The sequence below is a fragment of the Panthera leo genome, chromosome B2 (genome assembly GCF_018350215.1).
Source record: "Panthera leo isolate Ple1 chromosome B2, P.leo_Ple1_pat1.1, whole genome shotgun sequence".
Taxonomy (NCBI): domain Eukaryota; kingdom Metazoa; phylum Chordata; class Mammalia; order Carnivora; family Felidae; genus Panthera; species Panthera leo.
The window spans coordinates 122,841,720-122,854,116 of record NC_056683.1 but is presented as its reverse complement, the minus strand read 5'-3'; the positions used below and the strand labels follow the sequence as shown (position 1 = coordinate 122,854,116).

Genomic DNA, 12,397 nt, shown 5'->3' with positions numbered 1-12,397 from the left:
GATTCAAGATTGTAAGCATACCTAAGTTATACTCCAATTAAAGAAGTGAAAAAAATTTAAGGTAAGGATACCTGAAATCCCACCTATCAGTAATCTTCTTTAAATTCTGGTTAGATCTTTCCAAACACTTTTCAACAAAAATGTGTACACATATGTGTATGCTCGGTTGTATATACAGTTACATGTGTATCTGTATACACATATTTCATAATTCTGAAATTTAAAAAATTTAAAAATTTTTAAATCCATGCTTGTTTTATGTGTCTACCACTGTCAAGACGCAATTATGTCGAATACTTCAATTCTGAAACAGCTATAGGTATTAGAAACAATACTGTATTTTGGCAATTCAGTCCCTAAGGAGATAATGTTTATGTAACAGGGGAAAATTATGTTATTTGGAAATACATAAAGGCCTGGACTTACAAGATGTGCTCAGGTATTGAGGAATACAAAAAGTACCAGATCTGGAAATAAAAGATCTTGGTTCAAGTTTGGCTCCATTACTTGCCAGCCGTGTGATAATGGCCCACCCCCCCCCCCCGCCTCCCTGGAACAACTGCCTTCTGGATATGGGAGTACACACCCACGGTAGCGATGTACGGATTAAAGTAAATACTGTATGTGAACATACTTTGTAAACTAGACATAGCTAATCAAAAATAAGAAGTTAAATATAAGAACAGATATTGATGTGGCAGAAGTGGAGGCCTAAGACTCTTCTCCTCTTGGACCTATCCTGCTCAGCATTCCTACTGTCTGAAATCCATTCAGTAGGGCGCTACTGACCCGGGACCCCCAGCACTGCCACAAAACCAAATATGCCCCTACTAAGAATTACTGCGGGTTTAATTTAAAGTGTCAACGTAACTAGGAAAACACACACATTAAGCCTCAGGTCCTTTCACCTCCATACAAATAAGTGGGTAAAAGTGTTCTTCCAAGGGGGTAAAAGTCACGGACAGGACAGGAGGTAAAGAATGCTTAAGTAAAGTTTATCTGGTATATACCTTTCCAGACACTTTTCAATGAAAATGCACATATACATACATATTACAATCATAAAAGCTTTGTAAAATCAATAATCATTAAGATCGCAATCAGCTAGGTCTAGATCAGCCCCAGTGGAGTGCTGGAGCCAGCTCGTTCTGGGCCGTGAGAGCAGGATGTGCACACCTCCTCGACCTACGTTTACAGACGTCACATCACTCTGGCAGCTTGATATTGGCCACGGTGGGAAGGCTTACACCACTAAACTTATATTTCCAACACCACAAATCAGGTTGCCCCCACCTACCTAGAGAGCCAGCTGTTAAACATTTATCAGGAAACCGCTGGTCAGCCCTTACTGTGTTTTATGTTGAATTAACAAACTGTTAATAAATTTAAATTGTACCATTATCAGGCCTTATAAAGAAGAAAAGGACTGCTAAAAATGCTAGTGTCTAACACGTTGACAAAAAAGGTTCACACTGTCACCAAGAAACTGAACTCCAAGGAGGCAGAGGACAACAAATGGCCAGGTTTGAGGCTGCCTGCTTCTGTTGCCATGAAATACAAATTATTTTCTCACCCCTGGAGACTAGAGCTGAAATGGGCCTCAACCCCAAAGGGATGGTCTTCTGTCGTCATCCATTCTGGTAGTAGTAATACTGACCATAGTAGCAAACACTTACATAGCACTTACTCTGTGCCAGCATATGTGTATATTACTCATCTAATCCTCATAACAAGCCTATATGGTAGGTACAATTATCCTCTCCATTTTAAGGAAGAGGACTTTGAGCTATGCCATTTTAAAATAGTCTCCTCAAGTTTATACAGAAAGTAAAATGCAGCTGGGCTCCATAGTCCGTGGTCCTGACTCCTATGTTATCAGGGAATGTGCCAGCCCACAATTAGTCCATGCAACTTGGACTTTCCACTATCCCAAATCTGTATCTGTGACTACATAGCTCCTGGCTACTCCCACTAACCCCAACGCAAATGACATGCTTAGGACTCCCTTTAGTGTGTTTCTACTTCTCTGCAGGCCTTTACTTTTATCGTTTCCTCAGCAAGATATTCTGAACCTTCTATTACAAGGGCTGTCAGATAACAGACCTTCTATAAAAATGCCTAAATCATAGAACAGAGTACAGCTGTACCATTTTGTAACCAAAAAGGAGCTTAACAGTTGAGTTGGAAACATTAACATTGTTGGTATAGGCAGAGTGAGTTTCACATCATACATGCTTGGATGAGCACAGTTTGAAAACACTGGAATTAAAACTCACTTCATATTTTTCTTGCCAAAAATTCTGTAAGTCTAAAAGAAACACTGTTATTTGGTATCTTGCTACCAAAGACCATCGACAACAAAATGTTTGGAAGGTTAGAGTATTTATAAAAGTATCATGAAACTGAAGAGTATTCGTCTAAGGCTAATTTGATCATTTTAGCTTTTATCAATTTATGAAAGTTCTCTCTTTAAATATCTGAGAAGATCTGCTACCCCTGGAAGAGACAAAATGTTGCCTTTCCTAATGAAAAAATGTAATTACAGCAGCTTTTACTTTTGCTTGGCTGTCATACATAGCAGATCTTTTGATTTCTGACTGGGATTACACAACAATCTACTTAGCATGAAACCAAAAACAAGCACTCCGAATTCAAATCACGCTCATGCATGATTGCAGGGCAAACATGGCTCAGCAGAAAAAGAAGTAACCTAATGGACAGCACATCAGAGGAAGATAATATGCTAAAATCTACGGTGATAACATTCACAGAAGAATGGGAATAATTCACTACAAAATATTATAGGTTTAGTACTATTATCTTGAGTGAAGTTTAGAAAGAACCAACATGTACTGTTACAGAGCATATTGCCCATCAGCTAACCGGAATTCTGGTATTTTCATAAAGGCTGGAGTTTTTATTTAATCTAAACACACTAAATAATTTCATACGCTATGTTGCATACTACTTTTTAGATTTTTATTATTTACTCAGTGAAACATAATGAGCTACTATATAGGTAAACTACTTAAACCTCTTTCTATTAGATATGATAGTACATCTACATAAAACAAAAATATGGAACTTGAATTTTATGTTACTAAAATATCCATCACATCGTCAGTTTGGATATAATGTCTACAATATAAATTATTTTATTTATTTATTTTTAAAATATTTATTTATTTTTGAGAGAGAGAGAGAGCAAACAAGGTAGGGCCAGGGAGAGAGAAGAAGACAGAGAATCAAAGCAGAGTTCAGGCTCCAAGCTGTTCACGCAGTGCTGACGTGGGGCTCAAACTCCTACACCGTGAGATCATGACCTGGATGTCAGACACTTAACCGACTGAGCCACCCAGGTGCCCCAATAGGAACTATTTTAAAATGAATTTTTAAGGCCTTAAAAAACTAAATAAAATACAAAAATGAGCAAATAGATGAAATCTTATATTTGAAGAGTTTATGTTACAAAAGCTAGCCACGCCCAACCTAGAGGCAATAACTGTATAATTATCAGTGCTAAAAATTAAACAAGTTACGGGTGGTCTTTTGTCTTAAATATTTTTTTATTAAAATGAATGTTCTGGCACTAAAAATATCATCAATCCAATGAGATTTAAAATTCTTCAGAGGATAAATTTAACTCATATCACATGGGGTAAGAAAATCTACCAAAAACATATCTTTTCTGACCTTTCCAATGAGTGGTCATCACACACAAATAATGCGAGACATTATTATAGTTAAAGCCGCATTCTCAGCATGTTTTGAGAATTACAAGATATAGTACCTATATTCAAAACTGAAATTTTAAAAAAATGATTTTTTCTTCTTCTGTTTATTCACCTTCTCATAATAAAGTCTTTGACAGTCCTATATTGAAATACACAACTATTAACCTCCAGTTACATTTAGTCTGAAGGTAGAACAGTAATTTAGTAGCCACAATGTATGTTAAAATTAAAATTCTCTTTCTGGAAAAAAGAGGATGTTGCTTCTACATACTGCCTTTGATGGAAGTTGGTTTAAGTTTTTAATCCACTTCATATTGAGAAAATGATTACCATTTTTACAGAGGAAAAATAAAAAGAATACCAGGCTTCAGGCTTGACTAGGGATAATGGTCCCAAAGACCTTAAAATGGCCCTGGTGAATGGAAGCTTAGGGGACACTAAAAGCTTGGCTGGGAAGGCAAGAGAAATATAAGAGAAGAGTTAAAGGAAAATACAGGATAAAGGAACAAGGTACAGGCTAAGGAGGAAGTCAATGGGGAATTGAAGATTAATGATGTAGGAGGGAGAAGGGGTGATTTCAAGGAGTAAAGTTCTGAAAAAAACAAGAGCATATGGGATTAAGAGCACTCATGTCCAGTGGTAGCAGAGGAATGGATTAGTACAGATTTAGATAATCTGCAGGCTTGCGGTAGAAACTGAGATAATTTGTGCTTGAGCCCTATAGTTTTTTGTTGTGTTTTTTTTTTTGAAAAAAGAGAAAAACGAGGTCTTTTACTGAATAGGGTTGGTGAGGTGTCTTGAGACACGAAGCAAAGGCTGGAAACAGTTTAAAATTAGCACAGTATTTTTAAGCATGTCTTGTTCTGTAAATTCTTATAATCATCTTGTGAGGATAGACAATATTAATTCCATTTTACATATAGAGAAACCTGGACTCTAAGTTATATAGGAAAACTACCTATTAAATGTCGTTTCCACCTATACGTTAAGGATCTCATATTATTTAATTATAATTTCACTTTTTCCAAATGCTTACAGATATAGCTGTGACACTTTTTGATCTTATAGCACTTCACAGAATCATGACCTAAGTCATTCCTCTCCCCAGAAGCACTAAATATCTATCTTCCAATCTCTGTCTTGCTCAGGATTCAGGAAAGAAGCAAAGCCTAATTCTTAGAAATGGAGAGAAAAGTAAGGCCGTGAGCCTCACATTGTGATCATTTTTGAGCGTGTTTAGTTGCCTACAAGATTTTAGAGTAATACATTCATATTCAAAATCCCAGTCTTAACAAATATTCCTGCGACAAATCTACATCTACAAAAGTCAGGCATTTCCCAACTGAGTTTTCAAGGATACTTAAGTATATGGATAAAACAGGGAATGGCCAGTAGGGTTAAGATCATGATGACAATTCTGAAAAGAAAGTACAGGTAGTCACTAGGTTTCTCCCTTTAAACAGGACAGAAATGGATTTAATATGTCCCTTCATAGGATTCCCAAATCAGAAAGACCCAATTAAAACTGTTAGGGATGCAAAACACTCCAATTAGTGAGATTCTGTTTCACAGAGACATGGCTTTGCAATTCTGAAACTGCTTTCTGAGCATTCTAGGGTTTGCAAATAAGTCCATATATTGTGGATAATGGGAATTAGGAGTTACAAATTTGGAAAAGGAGAAAAAATAGAATAAACACTGTGTAGTGTAGAATTGGAACTGGGACGTATGGCTAGAGACACACATACACACACATATATATTCATACATAGATGCATATGTGCACACACACATATACACACTCATCTACATACATTCACAAACATACATATACTCATACTGATTCTTTCAACTATAACAATCTCAGTCTTAAGATTCATATAATTAACCCTGAAGAAATGGAATTTCACAATTTTTAAAATCTAAATTTAAAAGAAATTGGCTACACAACCTACTGTGTAGAAAGGTGTCATTACAGGAATAACTATCAGGACAAAAGGCTTTTAAATGGAGCAGCAAGGCTATCTTTAAATAGCAAAGAATTTATGTATGTGGCAGTTATAAAAACAGAAAAAATACAGTATTAATCCCAGTGGCAAATATTCAAATGTGCCCAGCTCAGATCATTTTACTAGTACGATAAACACATTATCTTTCATAAAAGTTGAAAAGATACAAATGCTACTTAGCATTTCACAATGTAACTTATAAAAACCACCGTACCTTACAGTAAAATCATAGGAGCAAGAGGCCAGAACGGAAGCATGAAACGGTGAAAACTACAAAAACAAAACAAAACTTTCGGTGAAAACTACAAAAACAAAACAAAACTTTCTCAAGTTAGCTGTCATTATAACTTGCTGCTTCATAAGGTTATTCCCACAAGCATTACAATAAATTAAAGTTTAGTCAAGACTGTCACTTAAAATTCTGCTTTCCCAAACCTTCCATGCCTTAATTCAAGGCAAAAATCTTCTAGTCTTTTAAGTATCATCTGCAGGAAAAACATTTACTTTTATATTCTCCAAAGAAAAATCATTCTTTAAGCTTTTTAGCACTTATTTAGAATAAAATATTCCCAAAGGGTGGCTATTCTGGAAAAATTAAACACATTTCATAATGCCTATCCAAAAATAACTCCTACAAATATAAGGGATTTAAGTATGTGATAGTACAAATATATAATTATATAATTTACCAATGTTACAAATACATATTATGATTGCTATTGGCACAAGTATCAAATAATCATTTAAATGTTAAATAAAAACATCTTTAAAAGAATTTTTATGTTATTCATACATCACAGCTAATGAAAAGGATAACAAGTACAAAAACTGCAAATTTAAAGAGGAGTATCTTTTAGACAAATAATCAACATACTTTAACAGGCTTCCCACTGTAATTATATTTCTTCAGTTTTTTTCTCTCCAGTATTTTAATGGTTATATATATAAATAAAACTACTTTCAAATATGCTTTATAGTTTACAAAATACTTTCAGAATACGGAGTTTCATTCTCAAAAGCTTTGTGAAGTAAATACTGAAAGTATTTCCCAACTACCAAAACCTGTGTACCATTAAAACAACATGGCGCTGAATCTCATATGTTGGGTTGCAGCCAATAAAAATTAAAATATTAATTTAACTAAAATTTAGAATTTTTAAAATAGGAATAACCCAATTATTTAAAAGATCAATAAAGTACTTCTTTACCCATAATGTAATAAAACAAAAAATGAAATTGGGAGATGTCACTTAATAAGATGTTTTCCGGGGCGCCTGGGTGGCTTGGTCGGTTAAGCGTCCGACTTCAGCTCAGGTCGTGATCTCACGGTCCGTGAGTTCGAGCCCCGCATCGGGCTCTGTGCTGACAGCTCAGAGCCTGGAGCCTGCTTCCGATTCTGTGTCTCCCTCTCTCTCTGACCCTCCCCCGCTCATGCTCTGTCTCTCTCTGTCTCAAAAATAAATAAACGTTAAAAAAAATTAAAAAAAAAAAAAATAAATAAGATGTTTTCCGCAGTGACTTAGCAAAACCTACCAATAAAAGCTGGGAAACTAACATAAGCCACCTTATAACCAGGCAAATTTCTTGGGAGTAGCAGAAAAAAATTATCTTTATCTCATCCTCTGCTGTTTGCAGAGTGGAAAATTTTCTATACCCCAAATGTTTGTGAATATCCATACGTATTACCCTGTTAGAGAAAGGAATTAGCCACCTCTCTATAAACTTCAACAAAAATACCAAAAAGTAAATTACCTAGTTAAAAACACATGAAAAGGAATAGTAGAATGGAAATGACAGAATAAAAATACATTTGGAATTAAACTTAAGCACTGATTGGCTACATTGTCCCAATTTATTCAGTAATTATTCAAGTATTTTAACTAATTTTAGCTTTCATTTTTTATCATCATTAATTGGCTAACAAAAATATGCACAAAAAGAATCAATATTCCCAACCTCTAAACGCCTTTTATATACGCTTCATTGATAATGTTTCTGTTTATGCTCTATCCATAGAAAGATGAACACTTACTTTTACTCTCCTAATAGCGTACGTGTGACCCAGAAGTTCGAATACTGGTTGCCGTATGTTCCGCAGGTCCCAGCCCCTCAAACTACAATCAACTGCCCCCGTCACCAGCAAATTCTGCAAAATGATTCACAAAAAGGTGAGCAGTGCACACGTCAGAACAAGGTGTAGTCTCAAAAGCACTGTGGAGTCTCCATTCTACCTTTAGTAGTATCAATAAGGACATAAGGGGTTAAAAATCATGCCTGACAAATGAGCCCACCTTTCTCTTCAGTGTATTCCGAGGCTTCACCAGGTGTTAAAGGGCAAGAGGCCTGCTAACTTAGGAATATGGGGGAAGGGCAAAGGGTACAAATTAGGTTATGTTTTTCTAAATCTAATTCAATCATTGTGCCCCACTCTCATGAGCCATGTCTTAACATAATATCTAATCATAACTGAGACCTTGGGTAAAAAGTGGTGATTCTTCTGTCTAGTCAGGTTTTACCAATCCTTCCATCTAGAGTCCTCGGTGAACTCACAGTTCCTGGGTGAATTGGGCCACATGCTGGCTCCAAAGTCAGCCCCATCCCATGTCAACCAAAGCAGCAATTCATTGTCTGAATGTGCTGGGTTCCAGTGTAAGCTCATTTGAGGACAAAATTTCAATGATTTAAAGCAAAAAAAAAAAAAAAAAAAAAAAAAAATTAACAACTCTCAACTGTGTATCAGCACCTTTTTTTAGAATTCCCCAAAGTATAACATATAGTCCACAATTCATTTTCCTATATGGAAAACTCATTTATGATGACAGAAATTTGAACTGCAGTTATCAGCACTGAAATTTTTATTTAGATCAAGTATTATTATTGAACGTGTACTCTATTTACTTTTAATCTATTTTATTTCTTTTTAAAGAACTCTGCCAATATAATGCCTCTTAACTTTAATAAATTTAAAACTGAGAAAAAACAGGCGTATGTTTTCTCCATCTGTCACAGTCAACAGACCACTTTAGGACATAAACAGTGTATCAATTCATGTTTAATCCACTTCTGTTCTGAATTCGTATGCTCATGTGGTTAACAGAAGCTTTGCAAAAAGGCACAAACGGACACTGTTATTGAAGCATCAAGTTTGGTCAGGCTTATATGGGAAGATGAAACAAAATTTAAAAACTGATGGACTTCCAAACTAAAAATCAAGTTAAAAACAGTTCAGCAGCCTAACCAGCAAAGCGAACAAGAAATAATAGCAGATGATACAAATTGGTGGGGTTAAGAGCAATAAAGGAAAACAAATTACATAAATTGTAAAGCAGTTTCCCAAACATGCAAGTAAGGCTGCACTGCTGAACTTTGAGAATTTCTATTTCTTATCGTGCCTGTTTTTTGTGCACTTAAATCCAATTAATGCTAATGTGGGTCGCTCACAGTCATCAATTACAAATGAAGAGGGACTGCCTTTAACCTAATGGTCCATAAACACCATCAAAGTCCACACAAACAAGGATAAAATAGAATCTAAAGCATTTCAACATTAGGAAGGGCTCAGCAGCTCAGGACAGATCCAGACAGGGTACCTCATTGTATTTACACCAGTCACAACTCAAAATTTCTGCCTGATGTGCTGGAACCACAATTCTGACTCCTGTTGACTTCACATCCCAGATTCTCAGCGTCTGATCACCTGATGAAAGATAAAGACTTGATCACTTTCCATCACACCACTTGGATGCACAGTGACATTGTACTCATGATGATAAATTGAGGAAAAATACACTGTTTTACTGTTAGGATACTGCTGTCTTCCTCTCTCTCTCTCTCTCTCTCTCTCTCTCACACACACACACACACACACACACACACACACACACACACACACGGTTTTTAACTATTATAATGCATAGGAACTACTAAAAGTGATGAACTACAAAAAGTAATGCGCCATGACAATGTTTTTAGATCTACTCAAAGCAGGAAATCTGAATTTCACACTGACACAAACACAGTGGCAACTAAGAGTGCATTTCTCTTTAGGATAGGAAAAGGCCCTGAAAATCCTCAGCTTCCAGTAAATAACCCTGTAGCACCCTATACCAGCACAATCTATAAAAACAAAATGCTAACAGTTTTACTGTTAAATGTGGGCAGTCTACCAAAATAGAGAAATTTTAAACTTAGCTTTTATGTTTACTACATTTTAATGGGCCAGGCGGAGGTATATTTTTCTCCTTGGAAAAAAACAAGTTGAAAGAATTTAAGGATTATATTTTGCATTTTTACAAAAATGGTCTACATTGCTTAGTTCCACAAAGTTACCCCTGATTAAATGTTTTATATACTGTTTGCCTTCAATTTTTATAAACTATTAGGAAACAACAAAATGACCAGATGAACAAAACTCAGGATCTATATATCTATATCAACGGTAAATTATAAACAATAACTGATGCAAAGAGAAAGCTGGTAAGGCCTGATGAAAGAACACAGTCTATGGTGTGATGGCAGTCAGGTCTTGAATTCCATTAGAAGTTGTGCGACCCGGAACAAGCTATATAGTATCTCAGACCGATTCTTCATTTCCAAAAAAGAAACAGAATGCCTACATGTAGGGCTGTACAAGAATTTAGTGTAATAAAGTGTCTGTAAAGCACTTAGCATGATCTCTAGCACATAGTAGATATTTTAATATATGGTATACAATAATGCTAAAATTTTAAATTGTCTTTTACTTATATATGTTTTCCTACATTCCCAATTCGAAATCATATGTCATGTATCTAAATATAGCAATTTTAGGCAATGGGTTTTTTTTCTGATTTCTTTGGAAGTTGTTTAAGAAATGTAAGAATTGCATTGTTGGTGGTAATGAAAGGTGGAGATTAACAATGGGGGCTCTGGAGTTCTAGGGCTTAATTCTAATCCAGCTCAGTCATTTGCTCCCTGCTGATGTTTAAAAAAAAAAAATTCAATGTTTATTTATTTTTGAGAGTGACAAAGCACAAGCAGGGGAGGGACAGAGAGAGAGACACAGTATCCGTAACAGGCTCCAGGCTCTGAGCTGTCAGCAGAGTTGAACTCCTGAACCTCAAGGTCATGACCTGAGCGGAAGTCATCAGACACTTAACCCACTGAACCACCCAGGCGCCCCTCCCTGCTGACGTTTAATCAAATTACTTAACTTCCCTGATTCTCATTTTCCTTACCTGTGATAAAATATTTACTTTATAAAGTTTAAATGAGATAATGTTTTTAAAAATAAAATCAGAAAATATACCCATGATTAGAAGTCATTCCCACCCCTATTTATAATAACATGAATAACAGCGAATATTTATTGAGTGTTTACTATATACCAGGTGGTGGTCTAAACATTTTATATGCCTTAACTTTTTAAAAACATAACAAGTGAGATAGAAATTTTGATAATATAAAAAGTAACTTTTGTAGTAATTTACAAATGGGGAAACTGAAGCTCATGGAAGTGAAATAATGCCCGCAAGAGAGCAAGCAATGGAACCAGGACTGGACCAAGAGCCTAGGCGGGCAGGCTCCCCAGCCTGTGTGCACCACACCCACCCTGCACTGCTTCCTAATGCTACTGGAGGGGAACTGCCATATGGCCAATATTCGCTGAATCTTGAGGAATTATTCTTTTAACTTCTATGCTTTTCCAATAAATTGGAGAAAAAACATTTAATCACACACACACACACACACACACACACACACACACACACACACCATTCTACCACATTTGCCCCACGGTTATTTTAGAAATAAAGTAGTAACACAAATAAAGGTTGAAACCTCTATTGTAGTTTCGATCCCATTCCTCATCGTCCTTGCTCAGAGGTCATCACGATCATGAATTTGACATCCCTTCAGTCTGTGTTTTTGTAAATACTTCCACTATATTTTTATGGATCCACATATATGTATCATTGCTTTGTGTGTGGGATTTGCAGTTTTTTATTTAAAAATACCATCTTCAGGGGCGCCTGGGTGGCTCAGTTGGTTGGGTGTCCGACTCTTGATTTCAGCTCAGGTCATGATCTCATGGTCATAAGATTGAGCCCCGCGTCAGGCTCTGCACTGGGTGTTGAGCCTGCTTGAGATTCTCTTTCTGTCTCTCCTCCTCCCTCTCCCCTCCCCCCCTACCCCCCCCTCCAAGTGTTCATGCATGCTCTTTCTCTCAAAAAATTTTTTTCAAATAAATAAAAATAAAATACCATCTTCATACTCTTTTCAAATTTGAGTATAGTTGCCATATTAGTTTCAGGTGTACAACATAGTGATTCAATATCTCTATATGGTATGCTGTGCTCACCACAGTATAGCTACCAACCTGTCACCACACAATGCCACTATAATACCATTGACTGTATTCCCCGTGCTGTACCTTTTATTTCCATGACTCATTCATTCCGTAACGGGAAGACTGCATGTCCCACTCCCCTTCACCCATTTTGCCCATCGCCCATCCCTCTTCCCATCCTCTTACTTTTCTTTTTTTTTAATGTTTACTTATTTTTGAGAGAGACAGAGACAGAATGTGAGTGGGTTAGGGGCAGAGAGAGCAGGAGACACAGAATCTCAAGCAGGCTCCAGGCTCTGAGCCGTCAGCACAGAGCCCGATGCAGG

At 36.3% G+C, this 12,397-nt stretch overlaps 1 protein-coding gene across 1 annotated transcript in view; it reads right to left on the bottom strand.

Moving 5' to 3' along the window:
- Positions 1-12,397, bottom strand: part of PEX7 (peroxisomal biogenesis factor 7) — a 77,301-nt gene that overhangs the window by 37,854 nt on the left and 27,050 nt on the right. Inside the window, exons 6-8 of the mRNA XM_042939929.1 lie at positions 9,334-9,440; positions 7,776-7,889; positions 5,958-6,013 (exon numbers count right to left, since the gene is read on the bottom strand). Coding sequence (XP_042795863.1) covers positions 5,958-6,013; positions 7,776-7,889; positions 9,334-9,440 — 277 coding nt within the window. The remainder of the gene's footprint in view (positions 1-5,957; positions 6,014-7,775; positions 7,890-9,333; positions 9,441-12,397) is intronic.